Source organism: Budorcas taxicolor, chromosome 10, assembly GCF_023091745.1.
Source record: "Budorcas taxicolor isolate Tak-1 chromosome 10, Takin1.1, whole genome shotgun sequence".
In the NCBI taxonomy this organism is placed as follows: Eukaryota; Metazoa; Chordata; class Mammalia; order Artiodactyla; family Bovidae; genus Budorcas; species Budorcas taxicolor.
Genome location: NC_068919.1, coordinates 44,454,611 through 44,478,224, shown reverse-complemented (window position 1 = coordinate 44,478,224; position 23,614 = coordinate 44,454,611). Strand labels below are relative to the sequence as shown.

General features: G+C 48.7%; 2 protein-coding genes across 4 annotated transcripts in view; one reads left to right on the top strand and one right to left on the bottom strand.

Annotated features, from left to right (window-relative positions):
• Positions 1 to 23,614, top strand: part of SNX1 (sorting nexin 1) — a 587,700-nt gene that overhangs the window by 378,982 nt on the left and 185,104 nt on the right. The window lies entirely within an intron of this gene.
• DAPK2 (death associated protein kinase 2) overlaps positions 1 to 23,614 on the bottom strand; it is a 187,423-nt gene that overhangs the window by 65,638 nt on the left and 98,171 nt on the right. For 2 of the 3 annotated variants that reach the window (XM_052646187.1, XM_052646186.1), the window contains exons 5-9: positions 16,811 to 16,940; positions 11,330 to 11,378; positions 10,620 to 10,646; positions 6,621 to 6,773; positions 5,566 to 5,611 (exon numbers count right to left, since the gene is read on the bottom strand). In XM_052646187.1, coding sequence (XP_052502147.1) covers positions 5,566 to 5,611; positions 6,621 to 6,773; positions 10,620 to 10,646; positions 11,330 to 11,378; positions 16,811 to 16,940 — 405 coding nt within the window. Of the gene's footprint in view, positions 1 to 1,258; positions 3,984 to 5,565; positions 5,612 to 6,620; positions 6,774 to 10,619; positions 10,647 to 11,329; positions 11,379 to 16,810; positions 16,941 to 23,614 lie in introns of those variants that run through there. The other variant, XM_052646188.1, reaches the window with a different exon arrangement.

Below are 23,614 nucleotides of genomic sequence, written 5' to 3'. Positions count from 1 at the left end.
TCTGACTCTTTGTGCCCCCATGGACAGTAGCCTACCAGACCCCTCTGTCCATGGGATTCTCCAGTCAAGAATATTAGAGTAGGTAGCTATTCCCTTCTCCAGGGAATCTTCCCAACCCAGGGATCGAACCCAGGTCTCCTGCATTACAGGTGGATTCTTTATCGCCTGAGCCACGAGGAAAGCCCTTGACTTGGTTGACCTGGCCAAAGGGACCGTTAATCTTTGCGGTGTCTTATGCCAAATGATTATATCCTGTCCTGTGACAGGGCAGAAAAGTTCTTGGAGAGATTGTAGATGGACTGTTTGTATCAATTCTCCCAGACAGGGCATAGAAAACAGGGCTTTGCCATCTTTCATTGATTCCAAGATGCACATTTTTGGATCTCTGAAATCAGGACTTCTGTCTCAAACAATGGCATCGTATCTTTACTGCGGGTCTGAAGTGAAGGCAGGTGCTCCAGGAGATGACCACACTGCTTCTGCCAGCCATCGGGGCCACCCAGCCTCAGACTGTTTAACATTGGATTTCTTGCTTGAGGTTCTTTTGGATTCCATTAATTGTGTAAATGAAGAAAGGAAATTGTGTAAATGCAGAAAGGAATTCTGTCTGAGTACCACCAGCCAGAGGCTCCTGTTCTCAGGGGAGGATTTTTCCACCCCTCTACCCAGTGTCAGGACTTCCCTGGTGGTTCAGACAGTAAAGAATCCACCTGCAATGCAGGAGACCCGGGTTTGGTCCCTGGGTCGGGAAGATCCTTTAGAGAAAGGAATGGCTACCCACTCCAATATTCTTGCCTGGTGAATTTCATGGGCAGAGGAGCCTGGTGAGCTACAGTCCACGGGGTTGCAGAGTCGGATGTGACTGAGCGACTGAGTGACCCAGTGTCAAGCCTGAAATGCACACATTCCCTTGCCTTCCCCTCCTACCTGGTGGCTTTATTTCTCACCTCCCCTCTCAGTGAGGGTGTCCCAGCTTTGTATTTGGTGTTTTCTCTTAGACTTCCCATCTTGGGCTTCTTTTTAAATTTATTTTGGGGGTCATAAAATAATGATGCATCTTACATTTGGTGAAAATATGGTTTCTTCTACTTGATGGAAACTGTTTGTTACAAATATTATATATAATATTTGAAGTGATCCAGCCCATGGGGACACGACTGAGTGACTTCCCTTTCACTTTTCACTTTCATGCATTGGAGAAGGAAATGGCAACCCACTCCAGTGTTCTTGCCTGGAGAATCCCAGGGACGGGGGAGCCTGGTGGGCTGCCGTCTATGGGGTCACACAGAGTCGGACACGACTGAAGTGAGTTAGCAGCAGCAGCCGCAGCATGTAATAGAAAGGGAGGTAGGATTCTAAGGACATGCCTTCACGGGATCATTCTAAACCATGCCCCATCTGTGCTCTTCCCTGGGCAGCCCCACCCCTGCCATGACATCGGGCTGCTGACTGCTGGGCACCCATTTCAGTCCCATGGCCCTTGGGATGGAGACAGAGCTCTTCAGTATGGCAAAGCCCTACTGGTCCTGCCTTCTTTCCAGCCGCATCTACATCGTACTCCTCTTCTTTCCTCTCCAGCTTTCCTTCTGCCTGAGCAATTTCAGCTCAGGCCCCCTCCCAGCACAGAGCCCTGGCATGACAGTTTTGCAGGGAAAACTACCTCCTCCCTGGTTTGCTTCGCTGACTTCAGCTCTAGAGTCACCACCTCAGGGACACCCTTTCTGACTAGGTCGCCTGCCCCTGCAGCCTCCTGCAGTGCTGCAGTCTTCTCATAGCTGCAGCTCTATCTCTTCAGAATGTTCTAGATCAACGTGGAGTCTTTTACTGCAAACTCCATGAAGGCAGGAAACATACCTGTTTTCACTCAACATTGCATTTCTGGGGACAGGATAAGTGCCCAGCAGTTGACAGGTGCTGAACAATTCTTTGTAAGTGGACACATGGGTGTGTCTGGGTAGAACCTGCCCCACAGCAGAGTGAACCCCTGGCGCCTGGGGCAGCTAGGGGAAGGAAGCAGAAGACCCCGTCAGAAGGCGTCCACTTTTGCCACTACTGTGCCCTTGGGCAAATCACACCCTCTGTTTCCTCAGCACCAAATTCAGAATAACACCTACCCCTTCCTCTCTGATAAGAGGGTTTGTGAGTCTGTGACGGCACCTTGGAACGATACGATCTCTTCTGTCACCCCCAAGCTTCTAGTACAGTGCTGGGCCCACTCTCCACACTTTGCCTCTCTGAGCTTGCTGGCTGTCTCCCCCTCTGGGAAAAGGGAGACAAGATGATCCAGTCTTTAGGGAGAGGCGCACACAGCCTGCGGTCAGGAAGGGACCACTGGGCCTCATGCTTCCCAATCTTAATGTCCACCCTCTTCAGACCTTAGGGACATGAGAAAAGGGTTCTCATTCCCAACAGAAGGTTGGAGCCCTGAGCCACAGGAGGGAAGGTGGAGAAGGGCAAGATGCTGCCCCTTCCCTCCTAATCGTCAGGCTGATCTTCAGACAGGGAAGGGCTGGATGGGAACAATAAACTGCCTGCCTTCTGGGACACACTTCTTAGGACAATCGCTTAGAGGGTATGAGGCTTCCACATTACCTGGCAAAATACATGAAGTTGCTTATTTTACCTCTGGGATCTGAACTTTAATATTAAAGTGCATTTTTACATCAAAAGCTATCTGTTCCTAAATACTCCATCTTAGACTCAGGCATCCTGGGTTCGTGTTTCATCTGTATCAACTAGCTATGAATGACCCTGTGTAAGTCATTTCCCCCTGGAGGTCAGTTTCCTCATCAGTTACATGGAAATAACAGTAACAACAACAATAATACCACCTACCTTCCTGTCTCACAGAGTTCTTTTAAGGATCAGAAACATAAATGCTTGGTAAGTTAAATGTCAATGTGAATGAAAAGTAATCTTTTCTCTGTGAATTTAAAATTCTGCCATCAGCAGCAGGAAAACACCAAGCTGACTATTAGCCCTAGGTAACTCAAATGGTACCCAAGACCTGCAGTCCATAAAGCAGGAAGTGAGATGTGAACAAGTCCATTATCACAAATCAGTTACTGAGTGTCTCCCTGAGTGTCTCCCCAGGGCCAGCTGTCTCCTGGAGAAGGGAATGCTGAGGAGTATTCAACAGCAACTGTTTTAACAGCCTGGCTGCCCAGCAAATCACCCAACAAACCAGGCAGGTGAGAGGAGGCACAGAATGATAACTAGCTAGTCCCTCCGTGCTTCTGGATTCTGGGAGGAGGTGGAAGGCTATGCTACAGACACACACCCCTGCAGGAGAATTTGAGTTGATGCCTGGCAGGGAAGCTGGGAGCAGGCTTCAGCAAACCATCCAGGATGCATTAATGACCCGATGCTGGTGCTCAGAGTTTCAAGCCGGCCAAGACTTCCTCGCCACATGATCTGTTGAGCAGCTCTCCAAGGGACTCACTGGCGTCCCGGCAGAACATGGAACCTGGGCTGTCCACGCTCCCACTCTCCATCTGGAAGCTGCCCACCAGTTCCTGGAGCCACTGGAGGTCTGCTGAGAGCTCCTGCCTTAGGGTCTCAAACTGCGTCTGCAGGTGGTCCAGCTTCCTGGCTGCACCCCCAAGGCGGGACCCTGTGGCCCGGATGTCCTCTCGAAGGAGCTTCTTCGAGGACTTCACCTTGCGGAACTCGTAGCTGAGCTGAGACAGATCGTGCCGGGCTCTCTCGCTCTCCTCCCGGTACCAAGCCTCCTTCTCATTGTAGATAGAGATCAGGGTCTCCACATCGTCCTGGATGGTGTCATGGGTCCCTGTCAGGGCCCGGCAGCCCTGCTCCATCTGAGCCACATCCTCGACCACACGGGCAAAGCGCTCGAAGTTGACGTAGGTGTTGTTGGGGGGCATGCTTGAGTGGCATTTGAGGGTGTACTCTCTCAGGCGCTTGGTCTTCAGCTGGTTGGGCTCTGCCTTGTGCTGTTCCAGGGCTCTGATCTCTCCTTTGGACTGGTGGGTGTTTAGACAGAAGGGCCAGAGTCAATTTGACGTCTGCTCCAAGGTGCAGGCGGAAGGCACTCGAGCCACCTCTGCATTCACAGCATGCGCCGGCCACGGGAAGACCAGGGCGGGCTGAGCACCCCCACAGACCATCAGAAAGGTCAGGAGGACGGGGTGCTGCCTGCACACGCATTTCCAGGCAGAGTGGTCCGCAGTCATTAGAGAGGGGCTCTGCATGCATAGCGTTTAAGGTTGCTTGCACAGACAAGCAGGCTACAGCCAGGATTCTGCAAGCATCCACTCCAAAGAGGAAGCGCACAGGGCCATGGCTGATGGGGGAAACTGGGGCTTCTCTCCATCAGGGCCTGTGGGCTCCCTGGGCCTCGGCAATACTCAGCATGCTGAGCAAGGAGGCAGCCCACCAGACTCCCCAGCTCTGCACTCAAGCCTAGAAGGCCCTCAGCCTTCCCCATCCTTCACTGAGTCAATGAACCCGGCCTTCTCCAGGGCACTCAGGCCCTCTCTGCTCTCTCATCTCCTGTGGACCTCTGCCTGTTCTCATCTGCACCCTCAGATCACCCTCGCCAGCTCTCCCACTTGACAATTTCAGTGAAAGAGAGGTCTGCTGACGTTCCTAGAAGGGCACATCTCATCCATCAGCAGAACAAGGGTCAGAGTCCCGCTCCCCTGATTCCCATCCTACCAAAGTGCTTATCACATGCACTTTACTGAGACCAGACTGCCAGGCCCTCTGAACACCCAGCAGCCAGAAGCCCAGTTACAAAGTGGGTTAGGCAGGAAGTCATCTTTGTGCCCCACCCTCCCCAGAGAGAACAGAACTGCCCTGAGGGGTGGCTGCCTCTCCCCCAGCAGGCCTCCAGCTGGGCAGCCCATTCTCTGAGGTTGCCAGGTGCCTAAGGAAGGCACTGACCTGGTTTGAGTCATCCTTAACTCAAGAGTTTTGAAAGTCAGAAACAAGGTGCCCTGGTAACACATCTGAGGTTTTCAACTGTCACTGATCTCTATAGCCGAGGAGTCCTGATTTCTTTTTTGAGAATAACTGTGACATGTCTTCTGACAGGGGCTTCCCAGGTGGTGCTACTGGTACAGAACCCCTCTGCCAATGCAGGAGATATAACAGACTCAGGTTCTATCTCTGGGTCAGGAAATCCCCTGGAGGAGGGCATGGCAACCCACTCCAGTTTTCATGCCTGGAGAATACCATGGGCAGAGAAGCCTGGCAGGCTACAGTCCATGAGGTTGCAGAGTTGGACACAATTGAAGCAACTTAGCACGCACATGTGTCTTGTGACAAAGAACAGTTTTTAAGATCACTCAAAGAGCAAAGATTTCAGTTGAGGTTTGTGGAAGTTTCTTTTCATTAGTCACCTGAACATATGACATAGAAACTTAAACTTGCAGACCTATTTGAACAAGCCCAGACCCTGGGAGACCCCCAACTAGCTTCCATCTGTGCTTAGGGGTCAGTGTTTCAAGCAAAGGCCTTGTCACAGGTCTCCTGAATCTGGCCCAGGAATCCCTGGCAACAGAGCAGGAATCTGCTTGCTGAAACTCGTCACCAAGCGCTTACCGTGATCCAGGGATGTCTGAGAGCCTCTTGGATCGTGAGCCGCTTCCTAAATGAAGATGAGAAAACAGTGATGATCCATGAGAAGCCGAGAGCAGCGGTCTCCATTCTCACTCTTCTCAGACCTGCTTTTTGGCGTCCTTCAACCACTGCCATCAAACTAGAATCATAAGGAATGCAGAGGTGGATGGGGGACTGGCTACATCTCCTGCATACTAGAGAAAGCAGTCCAGGCAGACCTCTCAATAGAATGACCTTATATAAACCCTCATCTTTGCTCCCATAGCTGCAGGGCCCAACCCCACACTATCGGAGAGTCCTAAATGCTCTCCATTGGGAAAACTTTGATCTCTGTTTTTCTGTTTGCCTTCCAGATCTCTTCTCTGCCCTTCCCTGCTCTGTACCCAGGTGGGGCAATCCCTCCCACCATTGCCCTTCAACAGAGAAACCAGGCACTGCACTTTAGAGGGCCCCACTCTAAGTCTATGGGATCAAGAGGACACGGCCTTCCAGAATGTGAGGACTTACCCCTGCCTCAGCTCATCCATCCTCTGGGCAGCCAGCACCCTCCAACTCCCTGCCCACCTCCTTTGATCACACACCCATGGGGCTTACCCTGAGCCCTGAGGAAGGGGTGGGATTAGCAGGTCTCCTATGGTCCCACTGTTCTGACCCCTCTGGGCTGGACACCCTCCCCACTCCCATCCTGAATCGTCTTGAAAACCCTGCCCCTTTCCATTAACGAATTCTACTTCCAGGTACCTTTGAGACAAACTGCAAAAAACAAAGAGCTCTAAAAAAAAACCCAGGCTGACTTACCTACACACACACATGGTTATTTGCATTTCAGCAGGAAAAGAAATGAGAAAGACTTGAGTAAACAAGATGAAAGCCAAGTCTTGGCCAGTTCACACTCCTCAGCACCTGCCCAGATTAGACCGTAATGGTCGCTGACAGCCTGTGGCAAAGCAGGCACAGGCTGGCATGTCTATGGGAGAAGCGGCAGGAGACAGTCAGGACCTGAGAGGCCAGTGCCCTTCTCTTCTTTGTCCTCTTACCGGGTCTCTTTAACCAGAAGCTTCCGAATGAAGTCCTTGGCCAGCTCGCTGGTCTGGCTGAAGAATTCCTCGTCAAAGTCGTAACTCACTGCTGTGATATTTGCTAGCGTTTCCTGCTTCGTGTCTCCCAGGAAAGGGGATGCTCCACTAAGGCTGGGCACACAGAGAGGGAATACGTGACTGTAAGAAAGGAGACGCAAGTGGGGGTGATGGACTCAGGGGCCTGGACTCGTACTGCTGCACGGGGGTGGGAGGCTCCCCGCAGTCCTTTGTGGGGGTTCCAGCCAACAGCTTTTCAAACGAGTCCAATTCAGTACACTTAATGGAGTGCCTACTAAGGGCTTGAAAGAGAGAACTGTGTCTTCAAGGGGCTTGAAAGACGAGGGGAGAGAAACAGAGACCTGGCTCTTCATCATCTCCAGTAGAACACAGAATAAAATAAAGAACAGACGAAGGGCTGGAGGAGCCCAGGACAGAGGGGAGGCCCAGCGCAGGCCTCATGGAAGAGCGGACATTTGCACCAGTTTTGTCCTGAAGAGGCTGTCAGCAGTCATAGAAGGAGATGGAAGGTCTTCTAGGCTAACGAGCATCCTGAGCAAAGCCTGACAAGTGTGGCAATAGATGGGCCATTAGGGGCTGGAGGGGTGTATGAGGTTCCCTGCAGGGTTTGTCAAGAAGGTGTCATTCAGGGACTTCCCTGGTGGTCCAGTGGCTAAGATTCTGTGCTCCCAATGAAAGGGGCCTGGGTTCAATCCCTGGTCAGGGAACTAGATCCCACATGCTACAACTAAGAGTTCCCATGCTCCAGCTAAAGATCCCACAACAGATGGAAAATTCTGTGTGCCACAACTAAGACCTGGTGCAGCCAAACAAATATTTTTTAATATAAATTTATTTATTTTAATTGGAAGCTAATTACTTTACAATATTGTATTGGTTTTGCCATACATCAACATGAATCCGCCACGAGTGTACACGTGTTCCCCATCCTGAACCCCCCTCCCACCTCCCTCCCCATACCGCCCCTCTGGGTCATCCCAGTGCACCAGCCCCGAGCATCCTGTATCCTGCATCGAACCTGGACTGGTGATCTGTTTCACATATGATAATATATATGTTTCAATGCCATTCTCCCAAATCATCCCACCCCCACCCTCTCCCACAGAGTCCAAAAGACTGTTCTATACATCTGTGTCTCTTTTGCTGTCTTGCTTACAGGGTTATTGTTACCATCTTTCTAAATTCCATATATATATGTTAATATACTGTATTGGTGTTCTTCCTTCTGGCTTACTCCACTCTGTATAATAGTCTCTAGTTTCATCCACCTCATTAGAACTGATTCTAATGTATTCCTTTTAATGGCTGAGCAATACTCCATTGTGTGTATGTACCACAGCTATCTTATCCATTCATCTGCTGATGGACATCTAGGTTGCTTCCATGTCCTGGCTATTATACACAGTGCTGCAATAAACATTGGGGTACATGTGTCTCTTCCAATTCTGGTTTCCTTGGTGTGTATGCCCAGCAACAGGATTGCTGGGTCATAAGGCAGTTCTATTTCCAGTTTTTTAAGAAATCTCCACACTGTTCTCCATAGTGGCTGTACTAGTTTGCATTCCCACCAACAGTGTAGGAGGGTTCCCTTTTCTCCACACCCTCTCCAGCATTATTGCTTGTAGACTTTTGGATCGCAGCCACTCTGACTGGCGTGAAATGGTACCTCATTGTGGTTTTGATTTGCATTTCTCTGATAATGAGTGATGTTGAGCATCTTTTCCTGTGTTTGTTAGCCCTCTGTATGTCTTCTTTGGAGAAATGTCTGTTTAGTTCTTTGGCCCATTTTTTGATTGGGTTGTTTATTTTTCTGGAATTGAGTTGCAGGAGTTGTTTATATATTTTTGAGATTAACTCTTTGTCAGTTGCTTCATTTGCTATTACTTTCTCCCATTCTGAAGGCTGTCTTTTTACCTTGCTTATAGTTTCCTTTGTTGTGCAAAAGCTGTTAAGTTTAATTAGGTCCCATTTGTTTATTTTTGCTTTTATTTCCAATATTCTGGGAGGTGGGTCATAGAGGATCCTGCTGTGATTTATGTTGGAGAGTGTTTTGCCTATGTTCTCCTCTAGGAGTTTTATAGTTTCTGCTCTTACGTTTAGATCGTTAATGTATTTTGAGTTTATTTTTGTGTATGGTATTACAAAGTGTTCTAGTTTCATTCTTTTACATTTTTTACATTTAAAAAAATGTGCCATTCAAACAGTGACTCCTTAATCTACTGTCTCCTGCCTAATGTTCAAAATATGCCATTGTCCCAGGAATCCTTGGGCCCTACCCTCCCTCCTGTTTTCTACAGAATCACATCTAAACTTCTCAGGAAGGCATCAAAAGTTGGTCTCCACCACACGTTCTGTATTTTCACTGCACTTATCACTCTTGCTGTCCCCTTCCTCATCCAGGATGGCACTTCCTTTCCTTTCTACCAGGAAAATTCATCTCATTCCTTCCAGCCCAGTTCAAATCAATCTCTCTCTCCTATCTCCCTCTCTCGCTCCCTCTCTCCCATTAAACTTTCTGCAGTCCCAGCAAACCAGTGGCTCTCCCATTTGTCTCACAAAGCCATGTTCATACCTAAAGCACAACCTCGGTCCCACTGGGTGAGAGTTAGCAGTCTGGTGTCTCCCTCCCACACAAAAAAAGTTCCAGGCAAGCAGGACAGACTCTCCATTTAGTACCCCGAGTGCCTGGCACTGTGTTCACCGAGGATCAGGCGGTCAATAAACTGTATGGAATTCAGTGGGCTACAGGAAGATTGTGTGCCCTGGAGATGCTGGAATTCCTTACTATTTCAAATCTAAATATCCTGGCTCTAATCTGGAATTATGCAGCCATGCGTCAAATTCTCTCTGCATCAAATTCCTCTATGGCTTTTAAAAAATTCTAATGCCCAGATCTTACTCCTAGTGATTCTGATTTCATAGATCTGTAGTGGGGCCTGGGCCATAGCAGATATTAAAAGGTCTGATGTGAAGAAAAAGAAAAAAAGGTCTGACGTGCTGCCTGGGTTGACACCCTCTGTTGCAACTCAAGGGGCAGGGGTGGGGCAGGGGGGACCACATCGGCAGAGCTCCCAGTCCAAGGAGGAGTCATAAGGAGGGATTTCAGGGGTGTTGAGAGAGCTGAGTGTTGGCCTCCCCATCCTTCATGCCCTCTGGCTGTGGGCTGCCTCTTACCCAGAGTGCCATAAAAACAGCATTTTCTAGGAGTGCTGTGAGTGGAAACAGTTGGCAAGTACTGATGTAATGAACACCAACTAATCAGCAATGTCTGTCTGAGCAGTGCTAGGAAGTTTGCACGTCGGCTTATTTAATCCTCAACACAACTGTGGCAGGAAGTTTATGATTCCTATTTTTCTGATGAGAAAAACAAGCCCAGAAGTTGTTTTTCTGCCCAAGGCCATAGGGATGGAAAGTGATAGTTTCGCTACACAATGCAGGAAATCTCTGCTTAAGCACTTAATACTTCAGAGTCAAGAAAGAGACTCTAGGGAAAAGAGAAGAGAAAGCATGTGAGAGGAAAAGGGGTTCTGGGGAAGGGAGAGGAAAGGCAGAGAAAGTCGAAGCAGGATCAGGAAGGGCATGGGGACTTGACGGCCGTCCCAGGTTTCTGAGTGAAAACTGACATTCTCACCGGAAACCTGGGTCCGGGTGAGACCGCGTGGTGGATCCTGGCCACAGGAGGGATGCAAACACAAGCAGTGCTGAATGCAGGGCTCCGGGCTGCTCTCCCGGGTTCCTGCCCAGCCCCAAGCCCAGGCTCAAATGTATGAAATCGAGCTGAGTGCACTGAGCCTCAGGTTCGCTGTGTGGATCTAACTCATCTGGTCATGGTGGGTGCTCCGGAAACGTCAGTCTGTCTGTCTGCCTGCCCCTCTCTCATTCCTCCTGCTCCCCCCTGGATCTGAGCTGGGTCAGAGCCCCGCGATCAGTCGTACTCACAGGATGTAGGTGATGACACCGATGCTCCTGCAAAACAAAGAACAGTCAAGTCAGAGCCTCTTGGCTCTCCTCCCAGACCAGCAAGCGACTCCCCGCATGGCTCTGAGGGTCCTTTCCCGGCAGCCCCCACGTGCTGCCTCAAGCCCCACACCCCTCCCCACCCCACACTTCAGCAGCAGCCTGGGACTCGCTCAGAGTCAACCAGCTCTGGACGTTGAGTCCGAGGACCCACTTACAGCTGTGATGACCACCTCTGAGCCTCTTTCTCCTCATAAAATGAGGATAATAATAACTATCTTACAGGACCACTGGGAGGATTTTAGAAAACCAAGTGATCAAGGTACTCAGTCAACTGGACAGCACAGTTCACATGAAACGAGCCCCGTCTGTGCAGTCAATCGCTGCGGTATGCCCGGCCCAGCACAGTAGCTAGAATACATGAGGCCCCCAGTGATCACATGGTTGACCAACAGAACGAATTATAGTCATTAGTATGTTTATCACGGCTATGGCAGGTCTCAGGGTGAGCCTGTACCTCTAGCTTCCAGCCCCTTGTTCTCTGCCTTGGCCATGTGCTAACTGGCCACATGCCAGCACCCCAGGAGCAGCCAGAGGCTCTTAAAGGTGAGTGCGGAGGAAGAGGTTTTCATCCAGCGGGATGTCAGCCAGAGCCAGGATCTGAGGCCACCTGGGTGGCCTGTCCCACTTACCACATGTCAGCCTCCAGTCCCAGGGGCTCATAGTTCACAATTTCTGGAGCTGAAAGAAGCCATGTTGAAGAGTCAGCAGGAGTATGAAAAGGAGAAGAGATGATCTTAAGGAGTTTTAGGGAATTAGATGCCAAATGTCTCCATCCTGAACCCTCCCTAAGGAAAATTAGAGAGGCGGATGGAGATAACCTGGGTCTAAGGATTTTGAGGGAAGAAGTTGCCTGTTATTCTGATAGTGATAAAGACAGAAAGCACAAGGGGACCCCTGGAAAAGGAAGAGGAGGGTGGGGAGAGGAGGGTGCAGGACGGACAGTGGGGCCCACGACAAAGACTGCTTTAGAACTCTCAGCTGGAAACCAGTCAGCCAGCGCTGGAAGGTGATGGGGGAGAAAAGGAGGCAGAGAGAGAATCCACACTCCTCTGCGGGTGTCTAAAGAGGCCACCTCCCACCTGAGCAGGGGCAGGAGGACATTCTGGTGGCCACTGAGGTGAGGAGCAAGGGGTGATGTCCAAGGGGCATCCAAAAGAAGATGCCAGGAACAGGCTGGGTACCTGGGGTGGGAGTGAGGTCATCACATAGGCGTCATCACACAGGTAGAAACAGGAGCCATGTGAATGCTGCCAGGACTGCAAGAAGGTGCAGAGTCTAGGAACGAAGACTACCCAGGACAGAAGAGAGCCAAATGCTGCCTGGAGATCAAGCCCGTAGCCCTGGATGGCCTGGAAAGCGAGTGTTGAATTTCACACCCACTGCAGTGACCAGAGAGTGCTGAGTGTGGACAGTGAGATAAGAGTGCAGATGACTCTTTTAAAAAGCTTGGTGATGAAATAGAAAAGAAAGAGGGGGCGATAACTAGAAAAGGGAGGATTGAGCCTGTTTTGTTTAATCACGAAGGGGAGAAGGTGGAGAGGGGAAGGCTAAGTCTGTTTGTTAGTGTGTGTGTTAGTCGCTCATTCGTGTCCGACTCTTTGCGACCCCATGGACTGTAGCCCACTAGGCTCCTCTGTCCCTAGAACAATATCAAAACCTCTGCGTCTATAGGATAAGCCCACCATTCCACCCTCTCAGATGCAGGAACCACTCTCCTGGCTTTGCTCTTTGTTAGCTTCCTAAGAATGATGGCATACTGCATCTCATCTACCGTCAATAGACCTTTTTTTCCCACTCAACTGATGCTCCTATTATTCACTGAATGTTCACCCATGGTCTTTCCTCTTCACTGCTGTATAGTAGTCCACTTTGTGAATACAGACTATCTTCCAGTCATTTCCTTAGTGACCATTTGGATGGTCTCTACTTATATTATTTTATTGTATTATTATCTTTTATTAGAAAAACATTGCTATGAGCTTTTCTGTACCCATCTCCTGAGACACACACGAAAGGCTTTCTCTAGGACAGTGTTATTCAAAGTGCAGTCTGCAGGCAAGATATGTACAGAAGTTGAAAGTATGTATTTAGAGGCTTGTATAGCAATTTGACATTGTCGTGGCACTCACACCATGATCACTTTTCCAGGAATTTATTTGTATTTATCTTATTGAAGAAGCTGTACAGGATACACTATTTTCCCCCAAGTTGTTCCTCATAGAGAGTTTGAGAAGCACAACTCGCTTTCCAGTGCTCATCTGCTTGATGTAAACACATACTCATTTCTGTCCTCCAGGTGTTTTTGTTTGTCCACTTTCATCCGGGCTTTTCTTTCTTGTCTTTTTTTAAAAAATTACTTCTTGTTAGTTTTCCTACTGACTTTTCCTAACTTCTATTTTTGTAATGGTTACCCCTGAGATTTTACTATGGACATGAAACAAATTCTAACATAAATCAATATTTGGGCCCTCCTCTGACAATAGAAGAATTTTAGAACACTAATTTCAAGTACTCTGTCCTATCTAACATTATTTTCTTCAGTTTCTATCTGTTTTTCAATCCCATATTTAAGCTTTATCATCATCATCATTATTTAGGAAAGAAAATAATTATATTTGCCTAACGTTCACTGATTTCTTTGCTCCTATTACTTCTGGCATTTAGAACTCCAAGTACACCTTTTAGAAGTTCCACTAACAAAGGTCTATTGGACATTGTTTTTATTGTTTTATCTTTTTTGTTGTTGTTGTTGTTGTTTTTATTTTGCTTTTTAAAAAATCTCTTACCTTCATTCTTGAAATACAATTTCTTAACAACTATGGAGTCTTTATTTTTCCTCAGTTCTTTGAATATTATAGTCTATTGGACACTGGTGTTTTAAGAAGTACGCTGTCAGTCCAATTATTGGTTTTTGTTTATTGTTGGTTTTTGTAGGCAATTTATCTTTTCTCTCTGGTTAATTTTCAAGATCTTCTCTTTGTCTCTGATGCCCTATAGTTTAAGTATAATGTATGGACTTTATAGGTATGGACTTCTTTCTGATTGAAATACACTGTCCTTTCTGTGTCTGGGGATGCATGGTTTTACATCAGTTCTGAAAATTCTCAGCAGTTTTATTCAGATACTGCCTCTATTGTCTCAATTCCCTCCTCCAGGAATCCAAATAGACTTATGTTAAACTTTTTATTTTAACGTTATTTCACTTATCCGCTCTTTAATGTTTCTATATCTTTGCCACTGTGTGATAAGTCTAGGTAATTTTTTCCAACTCAGTCTCCCAATTCTTTAATTGTCTCCTCAGCTGTGTATAATCTGCTGTTTGGCCCATCCACTGAGTTTAAAACTTCAACGAGCGTATGAATTTCTTAAAGTTCTATCTAGTTCTTTTAAAAATTTACCTGGTCATTTTTGAGTCTCTTGTTGCTTGCTCACTCTTATGAGTTTACCTGTTATTTCTATATACATTCCATTTATTTTATAGTCAACATCTGATCGTTTTAATATCCTACTTCCTGGAACATCTAAATCTTGCTAGTCTCTGATAAATGCTGACATGCGCACTTGCCTTTAGGAGAGATCCTCTTATGGAATATTCTTGCAGCTCACAGCTCCAGCTCAAAGTTCATTTAGGGTAGGACAGGACAGGTGATGCTGAAGGAGTTACTATACTTAACGATTTACCTTATTTCCTAAGTCCAGAATCACATTAAAAACAATATTTTTCTCAAGAATCCAATTTTGTAGTGAGAGGACCTTTTGGAAGAAGTCTTCCACCACATTCCCAGAAGCTGACAGTCTTAAACTCTGGTCTCACATTAAAATTTCAAAGAGGGAATAGGGAACAGTGGTTATAACCTGTTCAGGGGTCTATGATGAAAAGGAAGTCATAATTTGGGCAGGGGCTTAGAGAAACCACCCTATATATCTGTAAGGAGCAAATAAGACCAGTTCTGGACTGGAGCTGTATCATACTGGCTCACTAGAGTCAACCATGGGCATCTCTTCCCAACTCTGAGTTCAGTGAAACAGGCTGGTAGCTTGAAACTGGTAAATGCTATAAATTAGGGCTGTATTTTGTTTTGTCCTGAGACCTGACTGTTAGACATTTACCAGTATATCTCTGGGAAAATCCCTCCACAGTTTGTCTGGCTCCGCCCATCAATGTCCCACTCACATTGGCACCCTGTGTGAACCCTCTGATCCATCTAGAGAGGACAGTGAACTGCCCCTGATAAACATCCTCATTCTGGCCCTCCACCCCCGCTATGGGGCGCCTCGGATATGCGCCTCCTCTACCCCGGCTTCTTCCCCACCCCACCCCCCTTTAGATTCACCTCCACCCACAACACCAGCACTTTGTCGCTCAAGGCCAGGACTGAGCCCACTGACCTTGTGAGAGTGGCAACGTCGCGTAACAGTCTTTCAGAGCTGTCTATATCACTCACTTCACAATTAACCACATCCTCTCTCATGACAACTCTTGCATTACTGCCCTGAATTTCTAGTTGAACCGTTTATTATTATTCAACCCTTGGTATGAACTTGAATAAAACATGCATTTTTATCACATATGTGAATGGTGGGCAGTAACTGCTATCTCGGACAAAGTTTGAGACTGTATACCTGTACCCTAGGTTCAAGTTGGTTCTACCACTAACTGACTGTGTGGCCCTGGGTGTGTCATTCTGAGTGTGGCTCCTTACCATCCTTGTGTCTCCAGTATCTGATGTCTATAGTAGATAGAGAATAACCACTGGTTGGCCTTAACTAAAATCCCCTAGCTCTCCAATTCCATATCTGTTAAACTAGACCAGATGATTTGAAAAGATCCCTCTTGCACTCTTGTTTGATGGTTTGATGTCTTATTTCCACACCTAAATTATAAGCCCCTTAAAGGCTCCTTCGAGAGATAACCTGGTATAATGGAAAGAGTATAGGCTTTGGGACTTCCCTAGTGGTCCACTGTATAGGACTCTGCGCGTCCACTACAGGGGGCACAGGTTCAATCCCTGGTCAGGGAACTAAGATTCCACATGCCGCGCAGTGCAGTCATACACACAAAAAAGCATAGGCTTTAATGTTGGATGTATCTGTATTTGAATCTCTGCTCTATCATGCACTGGTTGTTTTACCTTGAATAAGGCACTTGATGGAGAAAATATTTTGAACCTGCTTCATAAGATTGTATGGGTATTAATTGGACAATGTCTGTATATAGAACACCAGGCCTAGTGCCTGGCACATGCCAAGATTCCCCTGCTGGGGCTTCTACAGTTTCATTCCCTAGTGGCTGCAGAGTTGGTATATGTGGCCTGAAACTCCATCATAGTGGATGATCTGGTTCATCTTTCTTTTTGTTTAGACTATGGTCAGAAGTTTCAGTCCCCAGACTTTGATGAAACCACGCCCTCCTTCCATCTCTAAGAGCATTGCAACTCCCCGAGCAGTGAGGTGGTGGTTCTCAATTCTCACTCCTTTCTCCTCTGCAAAGTTGTTTCTTTATGACCCCCTGGCCTGTGGCACAAGTCCTAAAAGGGGGTTTCTGCGGCCTGGGCCAAGGCTGAGAGACACAGAGAGAAGACAGAGCCGCCAGAGCCCTGTTGGCTGGGCATCCTGTGCATGAATAAAGGCCAGATGTATGGGACAGGCAACTGTGTGGATCTGGCATCTGGCAGATAATTTCCCTTTTCTTTTTTGGGAAATCAAAAGCTACTCCAGAAAAGATTGAGTTTATGGGAATGCAACAGGGTGAGGTAATTTTAAATCTTCACAATCAGTTCGTCTAAGAGCAGGAAGCGGGGCCAGCTCTGGGAAGACTTAACTCTGCAAAGGGCCCCAGCCCCACCTGGCCTCCCACTGCCCTGCTGGTGCTCAACCCTCACCCAGAGGCCAGCAAGACATTTCCTGTGGACAAAGGAGCATGGCAGGTTACAGGCCACAGGGTCACAAAGAGTTGGAGATGACTGAAGCCACTTGAAACACATGCACGCACGCAAGGCATCATCTTTCGGCCCAGAGGCTACAGCCCCAGACACACGGTTCGCTCCTGGGGTTTCTCTATCTGTTGATCCCAGATTCTCAGCTGGGAGAAACACAGGCCTAAAACTCACCAACAAATTCTGGTGTCCCAAAAATGTTCTTAAATTCAACTCCATCTTCTATTTCATGAGCCAGGCCAAAGTCAATCAGCTTGATGTGTGGAATGGGAATATTCTTGTCCAACAACATAATGTTTTCTGGCTGGGGAACAAAAAAAAAAAAAAGGAAGAAAAGAGGATAAAAGAAAGATGGTAATTAAAACCCTATTTTATGTTTTTGCTTTGGGTTTAAGGTGGGGTTTAGTGTTCTTTTTTAGGAGACTAAAACTGCACAAACCCTTTCTTACTCTTGTGTCCTTGGTCTTTTCCTGTGAACCCAAGAATAGCCACCACGCTGAGGGCAAGGCCTGGGTTTTACCAAACCTGCTGCTGACAGAGAACCAGACTGTGGCTTTAGCCCTTCTTCTGTTTCTGAATGGGAGATCCCTGCCATGTAGTGCCTTTGTCTCCCCATCTGTCAGATGGGGCCAGGGAGATACTTGCAGCATTTCCTGCAAACAAAACCACGGCTTCTCTGTATGTGATGGGGGAGGGGCACTACAACTTAACCCCAATTTACACTTGGCTTATTGACCTGCACCTTCCTGACCGCCCCTTTCCCCTGGCTGGTCAGCTTCCTGTTGACAATACTCCCCTCCCCTAGACTAATGTGTAGCTCACACTTCTCTGCGTGTTTAACTAATTTTGGCCTTCAGTGAGACACAGGAAAGAGCACCTGATTTCCAGGGAAAATACCAGCTGCCTAGACTATTTCCAGCCCAGCAAACAGCTGCCAGATTGGACACAACACTGGGGGTGTCTGCTGGTGGGAGGTCAGCCCTGCCCTGGCCTCACACAGCCCCAGTTCCCAGTGAGGCCAGAACAGGATCCTGAGCTGACCCTTTGCACTCCCACCCAACCGCTCAGAGCAGTTGGTGGGTGAGCAGGTCCCTCTGATTCATCTCCTTTCCTCCTGCTCCTCACCAGGACTATCCTGGATCCCATTCGAAAAGAAAAGCCTTGAAAACATACATGCCCACAAAAACTGGTACACAGATGTCCTCAGCAGCATATTCATAACAGTCTCAAAGTAGGAGCAACACAAATGGCCAGCACTGAAGAGCAGATGCGTGAAGCGTGGTATATCCATACAGTGGAGTGCATTCAGCCAAAAAAAGGAATCGGGCAGAGAAAACCATGGAAAGGAATGACGTACTGACACATGCTATATACCACGGGTGAACCTTGAAAACATCTTGCCAAGTGAAAATCAGTCATCAAAAATCGCAGATTATACGACTCCATTAATATAAGATATGGATATAGGCAGATCCACAGAGACAGAGAGTAGACAGGGAGTTGCCTAGGCCTGGGGAATGGGGAGTGACTAACAGGTACAGGGTTTCTTTCAGGTGATGAAAATCATCCAAAATTGATTGCAGTGTGAGTTACACGACTTTGTAAATCGTACACTTCAAATGGGTGAATTATACGTGACATGTAACTCTCAATAAAGTAGTTTTAAAGAAGTAGATAAGAAAATAAAGAAATGTTTGAGAAAACGGAATGGCCCTGTTTCTCAGAGCACTAGGGAATTTCCCACCTTGCCCTTCTGCTCTACCTGGAAAGCCTCTGCTCAGTCCCTGTCCACTGAAACCCCAGTCAGGCTTGAAAGTCTGAGTGAATCCAGCTCTTCCTTGAAATCTGCCCTCACCGGCACTGAGCCTTCTCTCCAGCCCGCAGATGTGAACCCTCGCTGCCCCCGGACTCCTTCGTGCTCACTGGAGCCCTTCTGCCGTGTCAGTTGCCACGCTCTCCAACAGTCCTCGCTGCCCTACTGGGCCCTCGGCTGGAGGGAGGAGCCAGGTCTCTGCATCTCCGCCACCACACAGAACACAGAGGGGGACAGGTGCACAGTGGCCCTCGCCATTGGCTAGACTGATCCTGAATCTGCACTGAAGACCCCCCAGGTGTTTGCATCCGGAACTTCCCGCTCCCTGAAGTCTCTGACGTCACATCTCAGTGGCTGGAAACTTTCACTCAAGTGAGTTGGATGAGAAACCCTTCCATTTTTTTCCCCTTTTTTTTTTTTAAAAAAAATGTTTCCTTTTGCATCTTTAAAGTGTGTTTATTCTTTTGCCCCTCCAGAGATTTTTCTCCACTTTATTTTGAAACTGTGTCAAAGTCCTTTACCAAGGCAGGGCAGCTCCTTGGGCTCTGCAGAAAGGCAAGCGAGGGCAGCGGGTGGTCAGGACATGGGACACAAACTAGGGGTCCCACGCCAGTGTGCCAATCTGGCCCTCTGGTGGCTTCTCAGGGACCCCAAGTGTCCTGGCACCTGGGAAGTGAGTTAAGCACTCTCCACAGCCCACCATCTCCTGAACTGGGGGGTTCTCCTCCTCTCATTCCAAAGTACTCCTGAGCCACCTTTTGGGAACATCGCTCTTCCAGGGAACAGCCCTGAGGCTTCTCCCTGGAGCTGAGGGGCCCAGCCCAGGTACTCCTGACCACCATGGTGTGCTTAAAGCCCAGCACCACCACAAAACATGCTGAAAGGAGCTGAGAGCTGCAGTGGACACAGCAGACACAGAGCCCTGCTGGTCCCAAGACTGGGGAGCACTAGGGATGGGCACAGGGACCCACAGGAAGGAAGGAGCAACAATCAGAGGTGAAATTCTCCCAGGCAGCACCCTGAGCGGTGAAAAGAATCTTTGCCTCACATCCTCTCCCCTCTGTGGCCCACATTCAGGGGAAAACAGCCTCTCTGCAGGCTTGTGAGAACCTTCAGGCAAGGCCATGTTTTCTTACCCGAGCCCCATCTGTCCCCTGTCCTGTCTCAAGAACCTCACACACAACTCCCCGGCTTGGGATACTCCCTGCCTAGTCCCGACCCCGAATCTGGTTAATTCCTACTCACATTTCAGTAAAAATAGTACCTCCTCCAGAAAGCCTCCCCTCACCACCTCCCCAGTTTCCATCCAGCCTGCACTTCCTCTGCTTTAGTGCTTCTCCCACGGCCTCAAGCTTGTCCGTTTACTGACCGGTCTTCTCCACTGCGCTCAGAGCTTCCTGAGGGTCTCAGTCCTACCAACTACCCAAAGCTTGGCCTAGAGCCTGGACCCACCAGGTGCTCAGTGAATGTTCTCCGAGTGAAGACAGGGCCATTTGGTACCCTCAGGGTGTGCATTACCAGGTCCAGAACACCATCTCTACCCCATCCTTTACTCTGGCTCTTCCTTTTGCGCGAATGCCTTTCCTACCCTCCATCACACCTTCAGAGCCAGGCCCCCATCTCTGCCTCCTTCTATTTCCTTACTTTGCAGTGAAGCGCACCCTGACCTTGTGCTCTAAGCCCTCAGAGCTGATCATGCTTACGAGCGAGTAGCCCTAGCTGCAGACTCTTTTGTACTGTGATGTGCCTTTCCTGGGTGGTAGCCCCTCTGGGAAAATTCAAGTCAGTTTTAAGGTTCCTGGCACCCTCTCTGATGTCTTGCATTGTGGATGTTTCATAAAATTCTGCTTATGGGAAGTGAAGGAACTGGGACCCCGTGGCTCTTCCCTTTCTTCGCCATGGAGGCTCTTCACCACTAGGGGTGCCCGAGAGCACACCTCCCCTCAGGACAGCTACAGGGCTGAGTCAGGAGGGAAAAGAGATGGACTCAAGAAGGGTCCCAGGGCGAGTCAGAGGGCAGCAAAAAGGCACTATGGTCTAAGCTTCTTCGAGTCTACCCTCCCCAAACTGTGTAGGATAGTGGGAAAGAGCCTAGGCTTAGGTATTGGGAAATTCCAGTTCAGCTCCGTCTCTGGATGATATCTGAAGCTCCTTCAAGCTCTAGGCTCTGTGACTGCACGGTGACACAACCTTCCAAGCTGGCTGAGCCAATTCCCACTCCTCTGGACCCCAAGGCAGGACCTGCAAAGGTTCAGGTCTCCTGGCCCCAGGTCAGGAAGGAAGAGCAGACAGCCCAGCCAGACTGCCCTCTGGGCCAGTACAAAGCTGTCTCTACTCCCTCACTCCTGTCATTCTCCAGCTTTATTTACTTCAACCAAACACCTCACCCACACACCTGACGTAACTTCCAAAGCATGTCTGGAGGAAAGGATCACATGCCCATAGGTGCTGCCACTGCCAAGCCCAGGGTCCATGGAGCAGCCACCGGGAAGTGAATTCTTCCCCCTCCATTAAAACAAACCCACCAGCTCAGCCCACCAGACGAGCAGCTGCCAGCCAATGTGCCCTTTAGCAACCCAGTGGATCTGGCCAGAGGTGCCTGGTCTGGTGCCAACTGGAAGCTTATCCTCCAGGGGGACCCATGTCAGGGGATCCCTACCAGCCTGGTACAGCATGTCTAAGAGTCCCTGAAGGATGAAGGCAGCCTCGGGGAGGTAGAGGGGGCTATGCAGTAAGATGCCAAAGACCAGAGCTTAGAGTCAGGCAGGTCCGGGGTCAAATTCTACTCACAGTGAAACCTGGGCAAAGTCTCTGGATCTCTTGGAGCCTTGGTTTCTCATCTGTAAAATGGGAACACCTACTGTGACACAGTGTTGCTCTGAGGATTCAGAGAGACGGTCCACGCAAGGAGCGGTGCCCAGTGAGATTTTAGAGCAGAAGGACTATGTTCTCTCTCTCTTGGGCTGCAGCAGTGACAACAGTCATCCCTGGGGACTTTACTGAATCTGCTGAATCTGAAAAACATGCCCATCGCAAACCTTCCCCCTCTCCCACTCATCTTCTGCTTCCCTCCCCACATCCTATTTCACCCCCAGACTTACAATGCTGGCGCCCTCAGACACCATTTAGTCCCTGCCTGCTGCAGAGCTACCCAGAGAGGTCAAGAAACTGCCAGGACACCGAGCAAAGAACAGAGCCCAAGTCAGCTGACCCCCAGGCTGCTGCCCTCTTCAGGTGCCCACATGGTCTGCCCATCATCAGGCGAGGTGCTCAGCTCAGCAGAGCAGGAGCCAAGCCACGTCTGTTAGGGAGACGAGGAAGCTGCCAAGGAACCTTCATGAGAAATGTCAAGCACGGTCCCAGGTTACCCAGGAAGTGCTGGGCAACCTGAGAAAGCAAGGCCGTTTGCTGCTAGGCCTCTGTGAGCAGGTTTCCATGGCACTGCAGCAAATTCTCTGCCCCGACACCTGCCCCGCTCCTGGCACACTGTCAATGAGACCACAGATAGCCCCTCCCCACCAGGCTCCAACGCGCCCCAGGCCCAAGTCTGTCTTCATCCGGCATTCAAGGCCCTCCCACCTCTGGCCAGCATACCCTCTGCTACATCCTGGCTGACTTTCATCACCCCCACCTCAACCTGCAGTTCACTCGGCGAGAATGCCTTTCTGACAAGCTTCTTCTCGCCTGCTTACCACCCAGCTCCAACATTTCCCTGCTGGAACCTCTCCTGTGACAACCCCCACCCCCAACCCCCGTCAATACACACAGCTAGTTGTTCCCCCAAAGGCCTGCATGGTATGTGGACATGCCTCTAGCAGAGAACCAACTACACTACAATTGCCCCTTCCATTTCCTCTCCCCAGTATCCTGAGGCCCCACAGGGAGGACAGGGACTTTGTCTCTCTTTTCCATCACTCCACTCCACCTGCCATGGAGTAGGTGCTCAGGAATAGCTGATGGGATGCAGGGATGAATGAACCAATGCAGTCACATGCACGTCTCTTGCACAACCGGCTTTTAGGGAACCAACATAGATAGAGACTTAGAACCCGGGTTTGAATGCCAGTTTTGGTATTTACCAGCAGTCCAACGCCGGGCAAGTTACTTAAGCTCTATCAGCCTCAGACTTTTCACTTGTAAATTAGGAATAACCAAAAACCTACCTCAAGAGGGTTACTAACAGGATCAAACAGGGCATATAAAGTGGCCTGTTGCTGTTGTTCAGTCACTAAGTCGTGTCTGACTCTTTACGACCCCATAGACTGCAGCACACTGGGCTTCCCTGTCCTTCACTATCTCCTGGAGTTTGCTCAAACTCATGTCCACTGAGTTGGTGATGCCATCCAACCATCTCATCCTCTTTTGCCCCCTTCTCCTCTTGCCTTCAACCTTTCCCAGCATCAGGGTCTTTTCCAAAGAGTCAGCTCTTTGCATCAGGTGGCTGAGGAATTGGAGCTTCAGCTCCAGCATTGGTCCTTCCAATGAATATTCAGGGTTGATTTCCTTTAGGATTGACTGGCTTGATCTCCTTGCTATACAAGGGACTCTCAAGAGTCTTCTCCAGCACCACAGTTCAAAAGCATCAATTCTTCAGTCCTCAGCCTTATTTATGGTCCAACTCTCAGATCTGTACACGACTACTGGAAAAACTATAGCTTTGACTATACAGACCTTTGTCAGCAAAGTGATGTCTCTGCTTTTTAATACACTGTCTGGGTTTGTCATAGTCTTTCCGTCAAGGAGCAAGTGTCTTTTAATTTCATGGCTGCAGTCACTGTCCGCAGTGACTTTGGAGACCAAGAAAAGGAAATCTGTCACTGTTTCCACTTTTTCTCCATCTATTTGCTATGAAGTAATGGGACCAGGTGCCATGATCTTAGTTTTTTGAATGTTGAGTTTTAAGTCACCTTTTTCACTCTCCTCTTTCACCTTCATCAAGAAGCTCTTTAGTTTCTCTTCTGCCATTAGGGTGGTATCATCTGCATATCTGAGGTTACTGATATTTCTCCCAGCAATCTTGATTCCGGCTTGTGCTTCATCCAGCCTGGTATTTCACATGATGTACTCTGCATATAAGTTAAATAAGCAGGGTGACAATATACAGCCTTGATGTACTCCTTTCCTGATTTAGAACCAGCCTGTTGTTCCATGTCGAGTTCTAACTG